This window comes from Populus nigra, chromosome 18, assembly GCF_951802175.1.
Source record: "Populus nigra chromosome 18, ddPopNigr1.1, whole genome shotgun sequence".
Lineage (NCBI taxonomy): Eukaryota > Viridiplantae > Streptophyta > Magnoliopsida > Malpighiales > Salicaceae > Populus > Populus nigra.
The window spans coordinates 12234945-12256322 of NC_084869.1; the positions used below are offsets into that span (position 1 = coordinate 12234945).

A 21378-nucleotide genomic window follows, 5' to 3' on the forward strand; every position below is an offset into this window, starting at 1 on the left:
AAAAACTAGATTGTATTTATTTGTAAAACATAAATTTTCATTAATTTAAAGGAAATAAAAATATTTTTCTTTTCTTAATATTATTATTAAAAATAAATTAAAACTGCTCAGTGTTTCAATATGCGCTAAGCAGCCTTCTTCTTTTTTTAAAAAAAAAATTTCATATTTTTTTCTGTTTTTTTTTCTTTTTCTATGCCTTTATAGGTTTTTTTTTTGTCTTTTTCTTTGTGTATTTTTCTTTTAATGACTTTTTTTTGTTTAATTTAGTTTTTTAATGTTAATTTTTTTATTTAGTTATCAGATTTTCATAACACGGATCCCGGATTTGACGAGTTAACCCGATTTAATGAGTTAACCTAAATTTTTTTTTAATTAATAACATATACTAAAATTGTTTAGTGTTTCACTGTGCAGTCCACAATGAAACGCTAAGCTGTTTTTTTTTCATTTTTAATTTTTTTTTTCTATTTTATTTATTTTTTTCGGTTTTTATACCTTTATGGGTTTTTTTTTTGCTTTTTTTCTTTGTGTTTTTTTTATTTTCATGAATTTTTTTGTTTAATTTAGTTTGTTAATGTTAATTTTGTTTTTAGTTATTAGACTTTCATGACACGGATCCCGGGTTTGACGGGTTAACCTGGTTTGACGAGTTAACCTGAAATTTTTTTTTTGCTTTTTTTAAAGTTTGACGAGTTAACCCGGAATTTGTTTTTTGCTTTTTTTTCTTTTTAAGTAATGTTTTTCGTTTAGTTTAGTTTTCTAATGTTAAATTTCTTTCTATTTAATTATCAGACTTTCATGACACGTATCCCGGGCTTGATGGGTTAACCCGTCAATTTTTTTTTCTATTTAGTTATCAAACTTTCATGACGCGAATCCCAGGTTTGACGAGTTAACCTGATTTGAAGGGTTAACCCAATTAATTCAGATTTTTTTATTTTTCTTCATTAGTTTTTTTCTTTATGTAGGTTTTTTTTCTCTTTGCTTTTTCCTTTTTAATTAATCTTCTTTTTAATTAATTTTATTAATAATAAATCATTTTTTCTATTTAGTTATCACACTTTCATGACACGAATTCCAGGTTTGACGGGTTGACCTAATTTGGCGGGTTGACCTGATTTGGCGGGTTGACCAGGTTGATTTAGATTTTTTTTTCTCATTAATTTTGTTCTTCTGATTTCATCTTTTAATATTGTATGCAGTCCACAATGAAAAGGCTAAAGCTTTTAGTTTTGTTTTTGTTTTTTTTATGTCTTTCACTGTGGACTGCACAGTGTAGTCCGCGGTAAAAAGACTGATGCTTTCTTTTTTTTTTAATTAAATTTTTATGTAGTTTGTTGATATTATTTTTTTTTCTATTTAGTTATCAGACTTTCATGACACGGATCTCAGGTTTGACGGGTTAATCCAGTTAATTTAGATTTTTTTTTCTTTTTCTTCATTAGTTTTTTTCTTCTTATAATTTTTTTTTCTTTTATTGTTTCTTTTTATTTAATATTTTTTTTATTTAATTTAGTTCATCAATATTAAATTTTTTCCTATTTAGTTATCGACTGATGCCTTTAGTTTTTCTTTTTTTTTTCTTTTTCTTTTTTTGCTATTATTATGCCTTTAACTGTGGACTGCACACTGTAATCCATAGTAAAAAGGCTGATGCCTTTCTGTTTGTTTTTTTCTTTTTAATTAATTTCTTTTGTTTAATTTACTTTGTTAATGTTCAATTTTTTTATTTAGTTATCAAATTTTCATGACACGGATCCCGGTTTGATAGGTTAGCCCAGTTAATTTTATGGTAACCCGTCAATTTTTTTTTTCTATTTAGTTATCAAACTTTCACGACATGAATCCAAGGTTTGATGGGTTAACCTGGTTTAAAGGGTTAACCCAATTAATTCAATTATTTTTTTCTTTTTCTTCATTATTTTTTTTCTTCCTTTTGTTTTTTTTCTTTTTACTTAATCTATTTAATTATCACACTTTTATGACACGATCTTGCAGCCAGACCCTCATCCAAGACTATTGGGTTTGATATTGCAGTTAGACCTACTTAAACTTGGGTCATGCAAGTTTAATATTATTATTAATATTATAAATATTATAAATATTACTCTGGGTCAGGCGTTGCAGCCATATTCAAGACTCTTGGGTATAACTTTGTAAAAAGACCTAATACTTTTAGATCTTAACTTTTTTTGATATTTTTTATACAAAAATTATTGTCCCGCGGCATCGCGCGGGTCATGTAACTAGTACATATAACTAAAGGGTGTGGGGAAATCACTGTTTCCCCACACCCAAAAGCACTGTGGATTACAACAGTAATCCACAGTGCTTTCCTCTTTTTTTTTTTGCTAACCTTTTTCTTTTCTCTTTTTTTTTGTTTTTTTTTTTAAAATTACTTTTTTTTTAACTTTCTTATTTTTTCTTTTTTTTTCATTTATTTTTTTCAAAATTATTTTTGTTGATTTTACTTTTTAAATATTGACCTGGTTAAAATTTTTGTTTTGTAATTTTTTTCTTTAAAATACTGTGAATTGCTGCGATGTTTTTCCACATAATTTTTCTATTTTATTTCTTTATTTTTCAAAATTATATTTGTCGATATTTTTTAATATGGAGCTGATTGAGAATTTAGTTTTATAATTTTTTTTTTCTTTAAAACATTATTGATTGCTACAGTGTTTCTCCGCATGGTTTTTTTAAATGGTTTTCTCAGAAATTATCTTTTGTTATTTTTTTTTAATATTGAGCTGGTTAAAAATTACAGTTACAATATGTGAGGAAAGCACTGTAACTTTCCTCGAAAATTACTGTTGATTGCTACAGTGTTTTTTCCCACATGATTTTTTTTCTGTTTTTGTTATGTTTTTCCTTAAAATTATATTTTTTAATTTTATTAAGCTGGTTAAAATTTATAATTACAAGTAAATACAAGTTTTTCCTCACAAAACATTATGGATTGATACAGTTCTTCCTCACATGGTTTTTTTCCAGTTTCTTTTGTGTTTTCTTTTTTTGTTGTAATCTTTTTTTTCTAAAATTATCTTCGTCGATTTTCTTTTTTTTAATATTGAGTTGGTTAAAATTTAACTTTGTAATAAAGCTTAGTCATGTGGGGAAAACATTGTAGCTTTGATCATAAAACATTGTGGATTGCTATAGTGTCTTTCTAAATAGTTTTTTTTGTTATAATTTTTTTCAAATTATCTTTTTTTATTTTATTTTTTTAATACTATTTTGTTTATGAATCACAATTACAAGTCATTACAAATAAGGCTAAATCATGTGGGGAATCACTGTAGCTTTCATCACAAAACACTGTGAATTGCTACAGTGTTTCCAACATGATTTTTTCCCTTTTTTTGGTGTTTGTTTTGTTATTTTTTTCCCTAAAATTATCTCTGTCGATTTTGTTTTTTAATATTGAGCTGATTAAGAATTCAGCTTTGTATTTTTTTTCTTTAAAACACTGTGAATTATTGCAGTGTTTTTCCATGTGATTTTTTTATGATTTTTTCCAAAATTATCTTTGTCGATTTGTTTTTAAATATTGAGTTGGTTAAGAATTATAATTACAATAAAGCTAAATCATATGAAGAAAGCGTTGTAGTTTTTCTCACAAAACACTGTGGATTGCTATAATATTTCTCTAAATGGTTTTTTATTTTATTTTATTAGGAAAAGCGCTATAGTTTTCCTCACAAAACATTTTCAATTGCTGCAATGTTTTTTCTCATGGGTTTTTTTCCTTTCAAAATTATCTTTGTTGGTTTTTTTTAATATTAAGTTGGTAGAGAATTTAGCTTTGTAATTTTTTTTATTTTTTATTAACTGAAAAGCTAAATCATATGGCGAAAGCACTGTATCTTTCCTCACAAAACACTGTAGATTGCTACTAATTATTTTGTTCAGTCTCTAAGTTTTTTATCACCAACACAATTTTTTTTCCGTCATAAAATATTTGCTCCATCATACATTTAATTTCTATTAGTTATCTAGAGCTGATTCACAATTATAACACTATTAAATATATTTGTTTAATAAGCACGCGGCAGCGCGCGGGATGTTATCTCGTTATTATTTAAATGAAAAAACTAAAAGAGTGTATGAGACGTACATGTTGACGTGTGGGAGGTGTAAATGCTTGTGGTGTCTCTTGGTAGCCAACAATACCCTCTCAAGTTCTCACTATGTTGTTAAAAGCAACGCCGTATTCTCTTTCTGTTGATGTGTCGTGTGCTAATGATGGTGGGTTTTAATTTTATTTTTCAATTTAAATTTATGTTATATTATATTTTTTAATTCAATCCTATTTTTTTTAATTTTTTTTATCATTTTGTTAAATTTATTTTTATTTTCAATTATCATTGTCTTTTATTTTTTTAATTGCTATTTTTATTTTGGATTCTTTTGTGTGATTGATTTTTTTTTTGTTTTTATTCTTCAATGTTTAATTTGTTGGAGATTGAATTTCACATATAATGATTTCAGCCTAATGACAAGAGGGTCAAGAGTTTGAAAAGTACAAAAAAAACTTTTTTTTTTTAATTTTATCATTCAATAATAATTTTTTCAATAAGCTTTATAATTTTCTTTCAAATTTTTTTAACTTTATAATCTAAAACACAAGTTTAGTAAATTAATACAAGTTGGACACTAATTTTTATCTTTTTTTATTTAATTTTTTATTTACACAATAATATTTTTCCACTTTTAGAAGTCATAATCATTTTTAAATTTTTTTTATCTATTTACTATCATTTTAATTTTTTCATTTGATGAAAACAAACCAGTTTATTTAATTAGTAACAACTATTACCTGAGTTATAGAGTTTTCTTCTTGTTTTTTTTTTAATGCGATTGAGGCGACTTTAAAATTAATAACGTTGTTTTCTAAACAAACTTCGGCCTAATACATGCATAAATATAATAATATAAAAAGAAAAAAAATAAAAAATAAAGGTAGCCTGTCAGACAACCGCATGACCATCCCCATCCAAATCTCTGGTTGGAGAACGATCCTCTACAGCCATGATGATCACAGGGATCATCAAGCCATTACTCACGCTATGATCACACGGTCATGATTCCTCAACCAGACTTAGGTTCCTGTCTCCTTAGTGTTGAAGGATACAGAGGTACGATCCTATAGAACAGATCCTGTTCAAGTAAGGTCGTGACGAATCCTCTTCCTCCACGCATTATTAGTTACTTTACTCCTTCGTTTGTTTCCGATGTGGGATGCTTGTTAATGCTTCGTTCCAGGGTATATTTGTCCAGAAGAAGAAAGTTTGCGCGCCTTGTGCTTCTCAAAGTCCTGATAAAATCCAAAAGAGCGTGCTGTGAAAGTACTAGGATACCCCGTGAGCTGCTGCGTTGTTATTGCGGTGGTATTTGTTAATTTTATACGGACAACAACTAGGAGGCTTCTTGGGAGTGTAATAGTCAAGAGTTTGAAGCTTTTACAGGTTTTCCATTGCACTTTATGCTTGGCAGTAGCCATACTGATGACATTAGAGTTGCCCTATTTGCAGAATTAGATCTTGAATTGGCCAAAATTTGTCACGAACTTTTCTGAACAAATCAGATTGTCTTCGATTGTGACCATTGAGCTATTGGCCATTGGATATGTACTCCTTGAGCAGCTGTGAGCTGAGCCTGGTAAGTTAACTTCGTACTGAAGAACAGATAAAAGAAAGTGCGTATGGATTTTGCAGCGTCTTTGCCACAAGAAACATTGGACTTCATTAAGGTGTTAGTCAGTGATGATGAATGGTAACTACATACACGAGTTTAGCAGCTGTGCATATATCCATTGTCTTGTGTCTGTCTAACCAGGAGGGGAACCCTGCAAAACTTCTTTACACGTCAGTCAAGGCCTTCGTCTGCCCTAACATACTTCTTTCCAAAGTGTTTTCGTGGTTCCATGAGTGTGGGGATGGTGTCATGGTGAGGCAAGCAATGGCCAGAACTGATTCCCCCATTCTTGTACTTTCCTACCAACCATCTTTGAATTTTGCCTCAAACCTTGTTCACTGCCTCCAAGTAGTTGCTTGATTCATGGTCTCTTGGAATTGTACCGTCGGAGCCGTAGGCCGTGGGATCGCTAAGAGTTTCCAGTGGACGGGGACAATTCAGGAACGGCACTTGCAGAGAGCCAGAGAACCCATGATGGGTTTTATCAAAAGGGTGTGACTGGAAGGAGCCATCAAATTGCTTGGGGACTATATATCTCTACACAAAAGTCGTGTCGGGTTGAGCATTGAGATCTTGAAAGTCATCGGGATTAGTTGGCTCTCGTGTTCTCTGGATCCTTGATGGAACTGGGGCTAGGAAAGCAAAAACAAAAAATAGTCAGTCTGTCAGACAACCGCATGATCATCCCCATCCAAATCTATGATTGGGGAACGATCCTCTACAGCCATGATGATCACGAGGATCATCAAGCCATTACTCACGCTATGATCACACGGTCATGATTCCTCAACCAGACTTAGGTTCCTGTCTCCTTAGTGTTAAAGGATACAGAGGTACGATCCTATAGAACAGATCCTGTTCAAGTAAGGTCGTGACGAATCTTGTTCCTCCACGCATTATTAGTTACTTTACTCCTCCGTTTGTTGTCGATGTGGGATGTTTGTCAATGCTTCGTTCCAGGGTATTTCTGTCCAGAAGAAGAAAGTTTGCGCGCCTTGTGCTTCTCAAGGTATTGAAAAAATAAAATAAAATTGTAAGGTGAATATCATGCCTTGTGCTTCTCAAGGCATGATATTCGTCTTTCTAATTATTAATTTCACAGCCAAAATCGTGGGTGTAATGGCCGTTTCTCACTTGAAAGAAAACAAAAATGGATTAAAAATTTGAAAAATTGATTTTTAATGAGCTCAATGAATGGAAGGCCATTTCATTGTCGTAAGAAATTAAATTGAAGAATTTAATTTAGCTGATTATAATTCGTTTGATTTTCTCGATGATTAGTAAATATTTGTTATTTATTTTAAATATTTAAATAAAGTATATAAAATATTCACTTTCATTACTCTTTTACAATTATTTTGAAAAATCAAAATAAACCCTTCCATTTAAGAAAAACAATAAAAGGAACAGGAGGAAAGGATTGCCTGTCAGATCACCACATGATCATCCCCAAGCCAAATCAAGGGCTGAGGGAACGATCCTCTACAGCAAATATGATCACAAGGATCATCCACCCATTACTCACGATATGATCACACGGCCATGGCTCATCAACCAGGTTTAGGTCCCTGCCTCCCTGGTGTTCGAGGATAGAGAGGTATGATCCTGACAGAGCTGCTTGCAAAATCATTTGAAATAACGTATTTTAAACTTTTGATTTTTTTTATTAAGATTATTTTTTATATTTTTTTTAATTTTTTTATAAGCTAATATCAAAAATAATTTTTAAATAATAAAAAATATTATTTTGATATATTTCCTAACAAAACATACTTTAAAAAATAATTATTACTAATTGAATATGTAATTGAAAACAATAAAGTTCGATAAAATAATGAAAATTGTAACAATTATTGTTTGTTATTGATAACTTAATAAAAAAAACTCTACCAGAATTTTAGATTAAAAAACAATTCTCCTGCATTGAAAACTATTTTAAATTTTATTTTTGAATTAAGATAGTTTTGTTCAACAAAAATATCTCAAACATTAGCTTGAATTAATCATATGATTCAAATTGTATTCAATGTTCTCTTCAAAATAGCACATAATCATTCAAATTATGTTCAATGTTTTAGTCTTGGATTCAAATAATTTTTCCAACCAGGACATATTTAAATTTTCATTAGAGAGATTAGTTATGTGCTAGGAAAAAAAAAATTTATTATTTCAAGAAATTTAGAAAAAACAAAAATGAAAGACACACCTTTTATTAATAATTTAAACAAAAAAATGACCATGTTAAAAAAAAAACTACATTATTCAATAAAAAATATTTGATTAATAAATTCATGAACAAATTAATAGTTTTGATCGAAGTAATCAAAAAAGGAAATATGTACAAGATTAAAAAGAAAAAGCGTACTTCAAAAAAGGAAATATGTACAAGATTAAAAAGAAAAAGCGCCGTTGCCGGGGATCGAACCCGGGTCACCCGCGTGACAGGCGGGAATACTCACCACTATACTACAACGACTTTGTTGAGACAATGAGCGGATATTAAACTAATTAGTTAACTTAATTCCCGGAGCATGCTTAAAATGTATGATATGCATCCATGTGACTATTTATTTGATCCATACAAAGCTAGAAATTCAATATTTTCCATTGTTTTTTTTTTTAAAAAAATACTAGAATAGTCTAAAGTGTAAAGATACACGTGGAGTAATCAAAGTGTTTAATGTATAATAAAAAAATTCTCAAATGCTCCGGTTATTTTTTCGTTGGTTGATATGTAATGCTATTAAATAATTATAAAATTCTCAAGAAAAAACTATTGAATAGTCATAATTGTTTGCTGGTTGATGTTAATTGTCTCTGTAGAAAAAAAAATTGTGCATAAAAAAATTATATCCATGAATAAATAAATTATACGAACATGGAGATGGACTAAATAATGATTTGATTTAATTAAAGAAAAAAGTTATATTTAGCCTGTCAGACAACCGCATGACCATCCCAAGCCAGAACTTGACTGGGGAACGATCCTCTACAGCCATGATGATCACAGGGATCATCAAGCCATTACTCACGCTATGATCACACGGTCATGATTCCTCAACCAGGCTTAGGTTCCTGTCTCCTTAGTGATAAAGGATACAGAGGTACGATCCTATAGAACAGATCCTGTTCAAGTAAGGTCGTGCCTAATCCTGTTCCTCCACGCTTTATTAGTTACTTTAGTTCTTCGTTTGTTTCCGATGTGGGATCCTGGTTAATGCTTCGTTCCAGGGTATTTTTGTCCAGAAGAAGAAAGTTTGCGCGCCTCTTGCTTCCTCAAAGTCAGGTAAAATCCAAAAGAGAGTGCTGTGAAAGTACTAGGATACCCCCTGAGCTGCTGCGTTGTTATTTAGGTAGTATTTGGTGTGCTACTTTATTAACTCTTATAAACTAAAAATTTCCAAATAATACAAAATCAGTTCTCACAAGGGTTATATCAGATCACTTATATTATTGGTTGACTCGGCAAATTGTTTGAGTTTGATTATGCTAATTAAAAACTTGATTTTAACTATTTAAAACCCAGTCAATATTTTAAATCGCTCGAGTTTTAAGTCAACCTATTAAAATATATTTTATATCTATAATTAAAATGAATTGACTCAATTTACTAAAACATTTTTTTTTAAATAAAATAATAATATTTTAAAAAAAACTCGGGTTTTTTATTAATCAGTCCCAGGGTCAAGGACTGAATAACATAACCGACTTGTCTAAGTAGCAGGTGTTATATCTAAACTTTGATGTTATTTTAATTCACCCTTGCGACATGATTACTAATTATTAGTGGCATAACTCTAGGAATATAAGATCAATTTTAAAATCTTATCAACAAATTTAAACCTTTTGATCTTTTAAAAAAATTATCTTCAACACTAACTTGAATTATTTATACAAACTTGTGACTATATTTTTTTGTCACGTAACTTCTAAGAATTTCAACAAAAAAAAAAAAGATCACTGAAACCAAAATCATAGATTTCTACTAATAAAACTTAAGGCTATATTTTAACTACTTTAGACTTGTTGGAAAATAATTATGAACATAAACAATGAACAGTAAACCTGAGATACATATAAATATTGTTTTTAATGATATTTGCTCAATACAAAGCTATCTTCCAATATTGAAGAAACAACAAGATAAATAAGAAAAAAAACAAAAGAACTTAACAAGGTTGAAGAGGATAAATATTTTTTTGGGTATTTATAGGTGGATAGAAATTAAATGGGAAAATTAAAGAGTTGTCCCTCACACCTAGGAGAGGCAATTAAATTTTTTTTTCTTGTTCAATTTAACCTTAAATCTTGAGTATACAATTCTTTTTTTATTGGTTATTATCTCTTATCAAAATTCAGTATATAAATATTATAAGAAAATTTTAATTTTTTAATATGAGATTGAAAACTCATTAATATATATATTTTATGTTCACATAAAGAAAAATATGTTTTTTTAATGTGGGATAAAATGTGTTTTTAGTTTAAATATTTAAATTTTTTAAAAATAATATTTTTCCAATAAAAGATATAAACTTTTAAAATAATATTTAAAACTTCATTTGTTTACTAAAAAGACTTTCAAAGATGTAAACTGTGTTCAAAGTTGCATTCAACATAGCAAATAATCACATAATTAACTATTTTTGAAGATTTAATGACAAGTGAGCTTTTCTAATTGTATTCTTAGATTCAAATAAATTTTCCAATCAGGACACTTAAAATTTCATTAGAGAGATTAGTTATGTGTTAAAGTGAAAAAAATATTTATCAAGTATTTAGAATATGTTTGATATTGTGATAGTAATTACTTTTCAAAGTATGTTTTGCTCGAAAATATATAAAAATAATTTATTTATTTTTTTAATATTTATTTTTAAAATCCGCACATCAAAATTATCTAAAATTATTTTAAAAATTATTTTTTTAAAAAAATCAGATTTTTAAGCAAACAGTTTTTGAGCCCGCACCTTTACTATTTCAAGAAATTTTAAAAAAACATAAATGAGAGAGATACCTTGTACAAACAAAAAAAAAAAGACCATGTTAACAAAAAAAAATCTATAATTAATAAACTCACGAACAAATTAATAGTTTTAATCGAAGTAATCAAAAAAGGAAATATGTACAAGACTAAAAAGAAAAGGCGCCGTTGCCGGGGATCGAACCCGGGTCACCCGCGTGACAGGCGGGAATACTCACCACTATACTACAACGACTTTGTTGAGATGATTGCTGAAAGTAAAAGTATTGAATAAAACTTCAATCCTTTCTCACAAGAATAAGACTTCATTAACTAAATTTTCTATAACAATAAATATTTTTAGTTTTAGAAACTTATTATTTTTTATTTTAAAATTTATTTTTCCTCAAATAAAATAAATTGGTGAAAATCGAAATTTTTTATTGAAGATGGTGGATGGAGGGTTAAAATTATTATACAGAATTCTTAAGAGGAGGAACTTAGTTAACCAACACCTTGTAAATTGTAGAGTGATGAAATTAAATAATGTCAAATAGTTCAAGGACTAGAAAGCACATAAAGAAAGAAAAAGAAGGCTATGAACAGGAAACCCACAGCCAAAACCCTTCTCCTCCTAGGGTTTTAAGTCTGACGGAGTAATAATTTTCCTCATTTCTTTTCGTGAGCCAAGGGATTCATATTCTGGGTTGAGAATAGTGGATATAAAACAATCAGTTTCCAAAGGTAAGCAACCCCAAAACTCAAGCTTCTTACTGATTTTCATGGTTTCTGTCTTCAATTTGATTTGTGCAAATTTTTGGTCTACCCACTTCACAATTCCTCAAAAAGATCCAATCTCTTGTAGGTTTTAATCTCCCCTTTTACTCTCTTTGCCTCCTTGTTTTACATACATGCCATGATATTGACTATAATCAATAAAAGGGTGTCTAAGTTCTCTGAAATGATAGCTCAAGTCAATAAATCTCTTGTTTTCTCTCCTGTAGATATTGAAATTTCCTATAAAAAGCAAAACCCTTTTCTCAGTTCCCTTAAAGTTCAATGCTTTTGCAGTTCCAGATCGTCCCAGAATGCAAAAGTTTCACATTCTGGGTCAGTTCAATCACCTGTTACTCTTCATAGTACTCGTGTCTCACGGGTTGCGAGAACTGATGCTCAACGTGTTCTCTTTGATTACTTGCATTGCACTAGGAACTTTGATTTCAATGATGCAGAGCATATTAGCAAGAATTCACCTCATTTTATTGAAAATTTGCTCACCAAGATTGATAATGATAAAGACGTTGTGCGGTTGTTGAATAAATTTCTTAGGTATAATCCAATTAATGAGTTTGAGCCGTTCTTTGAGAGTTTAGGTTTGAGGCCATCTGAGGTTCCTTCGGTTCTTCCACCGCATTTGATGTATCTTGGTGATAATGATATGTTGCTTGAGAACTTTCATGTTTTGTGTAATTATGGAATTCCCCGTAGTAAGATTGGTAGGATGTACAAGGAAGCAAGAGAGATTTTCGGATATAATTATGGGGTGTTGAAATTGAAACTTCTGGCTTATGAAAACTTGGGTCTAAGCAAAACCACTGTTGTTAAGCTTGTTAGTTGTTGCCCATCTCTCCTTATTGGTGGTGTTGATAGAGAGTTTGTTAATGTTCTTGGGAGATTAAATAGAGCAGGATTAAAGAATGATTTGATTGGAGGATACTTGTCTGCTAAAGAGTCTTATGATTGGAAAAGACTGATCGACACAATATATTTTCTTGACAAAGTAGGTTATAGTGAGGAGCAATTCCGTGATCTGTTGAAAACGAATCCTGTGTTAGTGTTTGAAGGTTCTGGGAAGAAAGTTTATTTGTTGTTTGGTCGGTTACTCAAGTTGGGCCTCAAGGTGAATGAGATTTATTCATTGTTCACACAATATCCACAAATCTTGTCGGCCAAGCGTGCGAAGAATCTTTTGCGGGGAATTCATATCTTGTTGGGCATTGGAATGGGAGTAGAGGACATTGCAAACATCATATCTACACAAATGGAACTTCTGTGCTCTGCTGCTTTAAAAGGACCTGTAACTCTTCGTAGACAATTCAAAGATAAGAAAGATAGTTTATGCCAAATCCTCATGGAAAACCCACTGGAGCTGTTCCATTTGGATTCTAAATCAGAAGTTGAAAGCAGCAAAATGTTATCCTCCCGGGGTCCTACTAACAAATTGGAGAAAACAGCATTCTTGTTGAGATTGGGGTATGTTGAGAACTCAGATGAGATGGCAAGAGCTCTAAAAATGTTTCGAGGTAGAGGAGATCAATTACAAGAGAGGTTTGATTGCCTGGTACAAGCTGGTTTGGACTACAATGTTGTCTCCAGCTTCATCAAACAAGCTCCCATGGTGCTAAACCAGACCAAAGATGTAATTGAAAAGAAGATTGATTGCCTGACAAACTTAGGCTGCTCGGTCAACTCACTGGTGGCGTTCCCATCATATTTATGCTACGACATGGAGAGGATTAATCTTAGATTTAGAATGTATACTTGGCTGAAGGAAAAAGGTGCAGCAAAACCCAAATTGTCCTTGAGTACTATCCTTGCATGTTCAGACGCACGATTCATAAAATATTTTGTAGATGTCCATCCTGAAGGACCAGCAATGTGGGAAAGTTTAAGGAACACGTCAGCTTCAAGCTAAGGCTAGTTCAACTTTTAAGTTTGTGTACAGTGTATTTTTATTGTTTAGTCAAACTGATGCCAGCCATTCATTCCTACCGATCTAATTGCTGAACATCTTTCTGTTTGCCATAACTTTTTAATAATTTTCTTATAAATCATCCATCTCATGTTCTCCGTAGCTCGCAATAAGATGGTTCTTGGTGTAGTTCAACTTGCAGATTTTAGATGGCTCACATTAATGCATGCACAAGGATTTCAATTTGTCTCGCAGCATATCTTCTGTGTTTGCATGTGTGGCCAGCCTGCTAATCAAAATGTCTCTTTTTTGAAAAATTCATTTAATTTATGGAGGTTATTTGTTGTTTTAATGTTTTAGGATTCTGAGGAATTTCTTCATTCCAGATAACTATAATACGACTTCTTTTCTCTTCCACTTCATGTTTGTTTCCAACTTTATTTTCCTTTTAATTGCTTGTTCACCACAACGCCAAGCATTTTACTGATGTTTTATAGGTTGAAAGATAAATTTGTATTTTCCATCTGGGAAATGATGATCATCTAGTTGCAACTCAGAAAAACAAAAAGCTACAGATTTTCTTGCAATAACTGAAGTTTCAGTAGTGATTTTCCAATTGTCATCTATCACAAACAAAAGGATTATGACCAATTCATGAGATTTATTCTTTATTAAATATTTTGTTTTCATCAACCTCTGCTTGACAAGATTTGTACCAAAATAACAGATGACAAGAAGAACAAAAGGCGGGAAAGCATTGAAGGCTACAAATTTTTCCATAAATAGATTCCAGCTATCATTTGTATGAGACTTCAAGTTCTTCAACCTATGTGACTCTCCATTGCAGAATCTGGATCACATGTTATCCTGCATTTGATCTCTCAGCTGTACACAAGTCTCGTCCAGTGATACAACCGTCTTAGCAATCAAGAGCGTCAGACGCCCCACCATCGAAATGAGAAACGATCATGCTCGCAACCAACACTGCAACCAAAAATTTCTTCATCATTTTCCTTTTCTAAAAAAATGTAAGCATTGTGACCCCCCTTCCCTCGTCCATTTATAGATGTAATGTTAGACTTGCCCGTTAGTTTGGGTTGGAACTACGAAAGTACCATCCCCAAGATCCATCCTCCATCTTTGAAGCAGCCGTCCATGTTGAAAGCTTTAGCTGACAAATACCAGGGAGTGAATCAAGGATAAGGGTGTATCTATACGTCATAAGGTTTTGACTACACATCATAGCAGAGTGCTCCAGACATATGCAACTGTATCAGTGCATGTGGCTGTGTCAGTTCCATCTTGGCGGTGTAACGTGGGTGTGCGAGCCCTATCCATATTTGATGTACAAATGCAATTTTAAATCATATTCTTCTATTTTCTCCATCGAGCACTATGTCCTCATATTTTATAGGTTAACTAGATAGGCACCCATGCATCATTTTTTTCTATAATTACTTTCTATAATTTTAGTTTATTATAAATAATGCAATGATTGTAGATAAAAATCTAAAACTTAGGGTAAATTTATGAAGCAATTATTTCAAGAAAAATGATTTATAATTAATTTTTATAGTCTTGAACTCCAGGCTATAGTTAATTTTTGTAGCCTTGAACTATAAGTTTTCTTTCACCAAATCAAAGAATCTTAAAAGTTTGCATTTCCTAGCTTCGAAGATAAGAAAATAAAGGGAATAAAGGGAGCACGGTATTTCATATATATATAATTGTTAATTATAAGATAATAAATTCGAATTTTTGTATGGAATTACTTGTTACATGTCAAATATGATTTGTCATGATATAATCTAATAAAATTATATAAACATTTTCATCGTTAATTTAAAAGAGATTGCCAATATTTTACATTCCATACAGTAATATGTGTTAGTTATTTTCATTATTTTCTAATATTTTATGAAGATGTTAGTTTTTTCCAAATAAATGGACTAAAAGATTATAAAAATACACTTAATTCAACCATTTCATTATATTATTGACAGGTTTACATGCATTGATGTTATCAATGGTGACCTAATAAAAAAAAGAAGAAGAATTCTTTTTTATTTAAAATTTACTATAAAAAATACCAATTTCTTCTTCCTTTTTTTTTAAAAAAAAAAAAATCATGTCATGCCTAAATACAATATATCTGGAATGTGCCTTGGCTATCCATGTGTGGACATAAGTCCACTGCAGGTTCCCATTCAAATCAGATTGAATGATTACCTATCAAATTCAGATAACATTGCCATCTCTGATAGCAACATGATGGTAATTCTCTATGAATGGTATGAATCTGTGGACACAACTCTCCCATTGCAGAACTCGAACATTTACAGTTTATTTTTCCAAGACAAGGCACGAAGTTGATAGTTGATGAACAAAAGTTCGGTGTAAACAAGACGCTCTATTCACACTTCTACAACATAAAAAAACTGGGTTTCAGTTTTACAAGTCATTGGTTAAATGCAAAGGAAAAAAAAATACACGTCACAGACCTAAGACACGTTCTCATGATGTAAAAGGAAAATGATGTGCAGCTATGCCTAATTCTCTAGCACAAACCCTGTCCCCTGCAAAGACAGGTCAAAAAGACAAGGGAATAAAGCAGCTCCTTTTGTAGAAGGAGAAATTGCAATAACCAGTCAATGCCTGATTCCTCTTCTTATCTTGCTATGACTGCATTAGTACAAGATTCTTGCTTCACTCTAGAATTAGTGGCATTCTACTTTCCAGGAAAGTTATTTACTCAGAAATCGAATATTTTCAATTCAATGGAATATATGGATTCTAAACAAGCATTCAGTGCTGTATTATTATTGAAGGGCAAAGGTTTTGGAATCTTTACTGCTTTTAATGACCGTATAGGCAAACCAATGACAGGCCTGTAGTAGAACAACATGGTTGAAAAGGAAATGATGAAGCAATCGTGTGTTCGAACAGAAGTATTAATTTCAGCGGTAATCCATCTCTTAGAGCAGGCAAGGAAAAGACATGGCAACCGGTGTTCAGATTTTCAAATCTAAATAAATCAGTTGCAAATTTCTATAATTATTGTTTTTTGCAGTAACTAGAGAAAATTTCTATGAGCTTTCGAAATAAAAGCTTTAGAAAGCTTTAATAATACAGGCATATGAGCTTACAGAGCTAGTTCGCTCTTCGGTTAAAATTGTACAGAGAAGCTTATCAAAATCTTTAACTAATATTAAGGCTTAAATCAGTGACAAAGTGGCATGCCCTCATAGTTTCCTGAGCTTGTTACCAACACCATCTTTTAGAGAAGATGAGGATGACGAGGACGACAGAACAGAGCGGTTAATCACAGCCTTGTCCTTGTTAAATGCCTTTTGAACATCCTCTTTAAGTTCCATGAAACGTGTCCTCTTGATTCTTTGTTCATCTGGGGTGCCCTTTTCAAGGAAAAACAAATCAGGGAGGTCATCCTCCATGAACTTATCAAGCACTTCAGAGCAATTAGGGAAGTATCGTCGGCCCATTTCCACTGTCATCATGACAAACACAATTTATATGAGAATAGTTGCAAAGACTGTATAGTTTATACTTTCTAGACCATATGCGATGTTTACTTTACTTAATTGCGAGGACTTCCTGGGGATTCAATAGTTTCAGTTAGCTTCAAAATTTTAGGGCTTCTGTGATAATATGTTACAACATGTCCTGGATCGATTTTTCAAACAAAAGGATTTAAAGCTGGCAAGTACCTGTTTTTGTCAGGGCTTCCATCCTAGAACGAAGTCTTTTGTTCTGCATTATTGGTGTCTCATTCAGGTCAACCTCCCTCAAATTCCCGCTAGAACCTTTTGATGCAGCAAGACCAGCAAATTCTGATGTTGTTGCAGCATGTGCAATGTCCATTGCTAGCTTTGCTTCAGTAGGGAAGAATAATCGTGCAAATGCCACTGTGATGTACACCACAACACTTGATCATACATTTGATTATAGGTCATGATAGAGGACCCATTTGACTATAACAGGATCATAATTGAACATTAGGCGCTAAAAACATATATAAATAGGATGTCTTCACCTCTGTAAGCATCAAATAGTAATAAGAAAATGTCTATTTTCATCAAGCCTGCTTGGTAGATCAGGAAACTAAAAATAGATAGAACATAAAATCTCCTATTTGAACAATAGCAGACGGAACAATTAGCAGGACCCAGAACCAAGACGAAGGAACTTAAAGCTCAAATAAAGCAGCAAGAAGGTCAGTGATGATGATATCTAGGTATCTGGACAGAGTATTGAAAACATCATTCCCGCACTTCTCTTTATGAGCAAGAAAGAGATTTCAAAAAAATAACCAAAAATTTCAGTTTTTGGCATATTAATCTTGAAATTCGTGGGAACCAGGCAAGTTAACTGTATTCTGGAACATAATTTTGAAGATTAACCCAAGAAATAAGTAGTCAATTTTAAATTCAATGCCATCCAAAAGCATAATCCAGTCCCATTTAGCATGCATTTGAACTGCATACTGGTTTTAGAAAAAATACAAGTGAGTTGAATCCAAAATTATCATGTGAAGGATAGTATACCTCTGTTCTCCAGGTACAACAGCTTCATGTGCAGATCATCAACCATTGTATGGGAAGTGATGGAAGCACTCCCACCCAGTGGATTCCTTCTCATTTCCCTCTCTAAAATATCGATGCATAACCTGTCTTTGTTTGCTTCCTGCCCTTGCTCTGTTTTAGCATGATAGTCTTTTGGCCTTGTCAACCTCCGGCAGATACTAACAGCACTTTGCCCATCTGATGTCAAGTCCAAAGCAGATGCTCCTTTGGCCAGCAACGAAACTATCACTGATGGCTCTTTCCGCATTGCAGCAATGTGAAGAACTGTGTAACCTCGCGAGTTTCTAAGATTGACATTAGCAAGACCAAGGCTAAGCACCTCAGACATAACCTTGAGATCACAGTATGACGCACAATAATGGAGAGCGTTAGCATCATCTAAGGATATATCAGACTCAGTCAGGAGAAGTTTCACAAGTTCAACATCATCTGAGTCCAATGCCATGTGTATCCTCTTGATTCTCTTTTCACGTAGGGGGTCCCCAGCCTCTGTATTGTTTTCATCTTCAGAGATAGGTTTGAGGCGGAGCTGTTTAATTTTGTCTGCAACTTCATGGGGAAGCTCTTTCTCTATAGAGATGTTGTCAAGATTAGACACTGCTATTCTATCAACACATTGTGCAATAAGCTGACTTGATTGACAATGGAAGGCAACCACAAGGATTGGGATCACATCTTCCGCAAGAGCTTTCCGAACAAAGTTAAGAAGGCGTCTCTGAAAAAACATGCCGATTTGGATCACTATAATTTTCTTCTGCTTTTTATAGATCCCAAAGGACAGTTTGGGAGATGAATAGAAGGACCCAAAACCTAATTTTTCTTGTCAAGTTATTCTTGATAATTTCCTCAGCTAATAAAATGGCATTTTATATAGTTACTGAATGCCAGAGGAAAAACTACAACAAAATAGTAGAGAAAAACAACCGTTCCCAAGTTATTCATTAGGCTTGAGCATTGACATCCACAGTAAAGCATAGAAATTAAATGAATTAATATATCAGATCATGCATGCACTGCTTGATACGAATCATTTGAAATATTCACACCTTGGGTGAAGGTGGCAAAACAGGTTGGATCTCCAATTCTCAAAGTTTATTAACTATATTAGCAAAAGATTAGCTAGGGTAGACAAATACCACACAACTGTCATGGCAAGTTCAATTCCACCACAAGAATCAAACAATAAACAAATTACAGAATCAGAACGACCTAGGAGGCGCCATCACACCTCATCAAGCATGCAAACATCATACATAATGAATTGAAAAACATGTATCACACCACAGTAATACAAACTAACCTGGAAAAGTGAAACCAGCTCTGGAACTTGAAATATGGATGATGCATACATCAATTCCACTGCAAAAGTAATCGCAGGTCTACACGCATCATGAGCGCATACATTATCAACACATGTTGAGACTTCCATTGGAGATGGCTTGAGTTTTCCAGTGTACAAATAGCTCAAGAAAATTAGGAAGGCTTCATATCCAACATTTCCATAAGGTAACAATTCACTCATGCAATACTTTGGTTTTCCATCCTTCTCCAGAGACCCCTTTTCTCTCCTAAACAACTCATGGAAAAACTTGCTCCTAGAAGCTAAAATACATCGATGAACACCAACAGCGATACCCTCAACAACAATATCAGCATCACTATATTCACAAGTAGACTCAATCAATAGCTGCTCCAAACTGGAGCTCAGCTTATTTAAACTAATCACCTCAAGACTAGTTCCTGCCTCGGCAACCGAGGAGTTGGATATATTGTGACTAATTGAGCCATTTGACATATGAGAAGATGAAGTAAAGCTCAAAGATGATGATAGCTCAGAGAAATTAGCCATTAATCCACTTGAGAACTCACAACTATAAATTATTGCGATTAAACCTATGATCCATAGTTTCTCTACTGGATCATACCATTAAAAAATAACTACTATATGCTATCTTACTTGTCAGCTTATGATGCTATTGATTACTAATATCCAAACCCTAAACTTACAAGAAATACAAAAGGAAGAACTTGGCATCAGGGACACTTAAAAAGCAAAAAAAAAGAAGCATAAACCAAAACTAATATTGCTGAGTACAAAAAGGGTATTACCAAAATAATTATACACCTAAAACAAATTTAAAATCATAGTGTACAAAAATAAAAACAAAAACTTTATAATCAAATTTCACCTAAAAAGAAGTCAAAAACATTTCTTTATCTTCAAAATCACTAAGATGACATAACCAAGAACTTTCTTTCTTGAATTTCCAGGACCACCAAGTCAACATACTATATACATAAACAATAAAACCAAAAGCTAATGTTTTTTAGTGAATAAAATACAGCAAAATTTAAAGAAACACAAAATGTGAAGTGATCTCAACAACCCAGAAACGGAAACAGCAAAAAAAAAAAAAACTTATAAATTCTTACCAGATCTATCAAATATCCTTAATCATAAAAACACAAAAGATTTAGAACCCAATAAAGCTACGAACTTGAAACAAATCAAAACAAGAAACCAAACCCAGAAACAAAGCAAACAACAACTAACCACCAAGGCAGTGTTTTTGTGAATTCAAGAAACTGAAAACTAGATAACAAAAGGGGTAAGCGTTAAAAGAAAATCATGGGCACGTGGCTAATGTGCTGTAATAACAACCGAAACTTCATTTTTCGCTATCAAAGTTACTGTTTTTCAAGAGAGAGAAAGCAGAGTTTTTAGAGAGAGAAAGTGCTGTGTTTGTTATTTCTTTGGAGAAATAAAACACTGTGACTAATGAAATGTGAAGTCGTTTTAGTGACGGTTGATGAGTCGTCATCATTTAGAGCTGTGGGTTCCTGACGTAGTCAATGGCGTCACCTTTGTTAGACATTTGGAGCCATCTCAATAAGGCAAGGCCATGAAAAGTCTTTGCATTGTAGATAAAATAATTTATTACAATTTTAATTTTTTTTTATTTTAATATACTATGTAAAAAATAAATATTTTATATTTCTAAATAAAAAATATTTTGAAAAATAATTACTTTTACTGTTGTCCCGAGCAATTTTCTTTTTCGAATAAAATAATTTGTTCGTGGTTGTGGAAAAATTTTGTGATTATGACAGCTGATTTGATCTCTAAATTAGTTAAATATCATTGTTGCATATTAAATTGTTCATGCCTTAAAATTGGAGAATTATTGAATTGATTATGGTTCAATCAATGTTTAAATGTTGTGTTGAAAATTGTTTGGAATTGCTATTAAAAAAAAAAAAAAAGTAACCCTGTCTAGTCATAGACATCTAGTCATAGACATGGCCATGAGGCCCATGACAACATGGGAGATGATGTCACTAAGGATTAAACAAGGATTCAATCATTGTAGGTAATGGGTTGGGTGCATCTAATTCATGAAATATTAAAATTAAATCTATCTTAA

General features: G+C 32.1%; 2 protein-coding genes and 6 non-coding genes across 8 annotated transcripts; 1 reads left to right on the plus strand and 7 right to left on the minus strand.

The window, feature by feature from the left end:
* Positions 1-4964: 4964 nt before the first annotated feature.
* LOC133679038 (small nucleolar RNA U3) lies at positions 4965-5178 on the minus strand. Its single transcript, XR_009836100.1, has one exon. It is a non-coding gene; the product is annotated as a small nucleolar RNA U3 (small nucleolar RNA).
* A 1178-nt stretch (positions 5179-6356) lies between these two features.
* LOC133679037 (small nucleolar RNA U3) lies at positions 6357-6570 on the minus strand. Its single transcript, XR_009836099.1, has one exon. It is a non-coding gene; the product is annotated as a small nucleolar RNA U3 (small nucleolar RNA).
* A 548-nt stretch (positions 6571-7118) lies between these two features.
* LOC133679040 (small nucleolar RNA U3) lies at positions 7119-7327 on the minus strand. Its single transcript, XR_009836102.1, has one exon. It is a non-coding gene; the product is annotated as a small nucleolar RNA U3 (small nucleolar RNA).
* A 774-nt stretch (positions 7328-8101) lies between these two features.
* Positions 8102-8173, minus strand: TRNAD-GUC (transfer RNA aspartic acid (anticodon GUC)). Its single transcript has one exon. It is a non-coding gene; the product is annotated as a tRNA-Asp (tRNA).
* Positions 8174-8628: 455 nt separating this feature from the next.
* LOC133679036 (small nucleolar RNA U3) lies at positions 8629-8841 on the minus strand. Its single transcript, XR_009836098.1, has one exon. It is a non-coding gene; the product is annotated as a small nucleolar RNA U3 (small nucleolar RNA).
* A 2003-nt stretch (positions 8842-10844) lies between these two features.
* On the minus strand, positions 10845-10916 carry TRNAD-GUC (transfer RNA aspartic acid (anticodon GUC)). The gene has a single exon. It is a non-coding gene; the product is annotated as a tRNA-Asp (tRNA).
* Positions 10917-11264: 348 nt separating this feature from the next.
* LOC133678025 (transcription termination factor MTEF18, mitochondrial) lies at positions 11265-14738 on the plus strand. Its single transcript, XM_062100175.1, has 2 exons — positions 11265-13356; positions 14080-14738. The coding sequence occupies exon 1, from the start codon at positions 11577-11579 to the stop codon at positions 13353-13355; it is 1779 nt and encodes a 592-aa protein (XP_061956159.1). The 5' UTR covers positions 11265-11576; the 3' UTR covers position 13356; positions 14080-14738.
* Positions 14739-16368: 1630 nt separating this feature from the next.
* On the minus strand, positions 16369-20736 carry LOC133678372 (BTB/POZ domain and ankyrin repeat-containing protein NPR1-like). The gene is made up of 4 exons (XM_062100658.1): positions 19254-20736; positions 17915-18668; positions 17078-17275; positions 16369-16857 (listed from the first exon to the last, which is right to left on the minus strand). The coding sequence occupies exons 1-4, from the start codon at positions 19800-19802 to the stop codon at positions 16595-16597; spliced, it is 1764 nt and encodes a 587-aa protein (XP_061956642.1). The 5' UTR covers positions 19803-20736; the 3' UTR covers positions 16369-16594.
* Positions 20737-21378: the final 642 nt, after the last annotated feature.

Coding starts and splice junctions, on each gene's coding strand:
- LOC133678025 (XM_062100175.1), top strand. CDS start 11,577: ATGATATTGACTATAATCAATAAAAGGGTGTCTAAGTTCTCTGAAATG.
- LOC133678372 (XM_062100658.1), bottom strand. CDS start 19,802: ATGGCTAATTTCTCTGAGCTATCATCATCTTTGAGCTTTACTTCATCT. Junction 18,669..19,253: donor AGCTGGTTTCACTTTTCCAG/GTTAGTTTGTAT, acceptor ATGTTTTTTCAG/AGACGCCTTCTTAACTTTGT. Junction 17,276..17,914: donor GTTGTACCTGGAGAACAGAG/GTATACTATCCT, acceptor TGTACATCACAG/TGGCATTTGCACGATTATTC.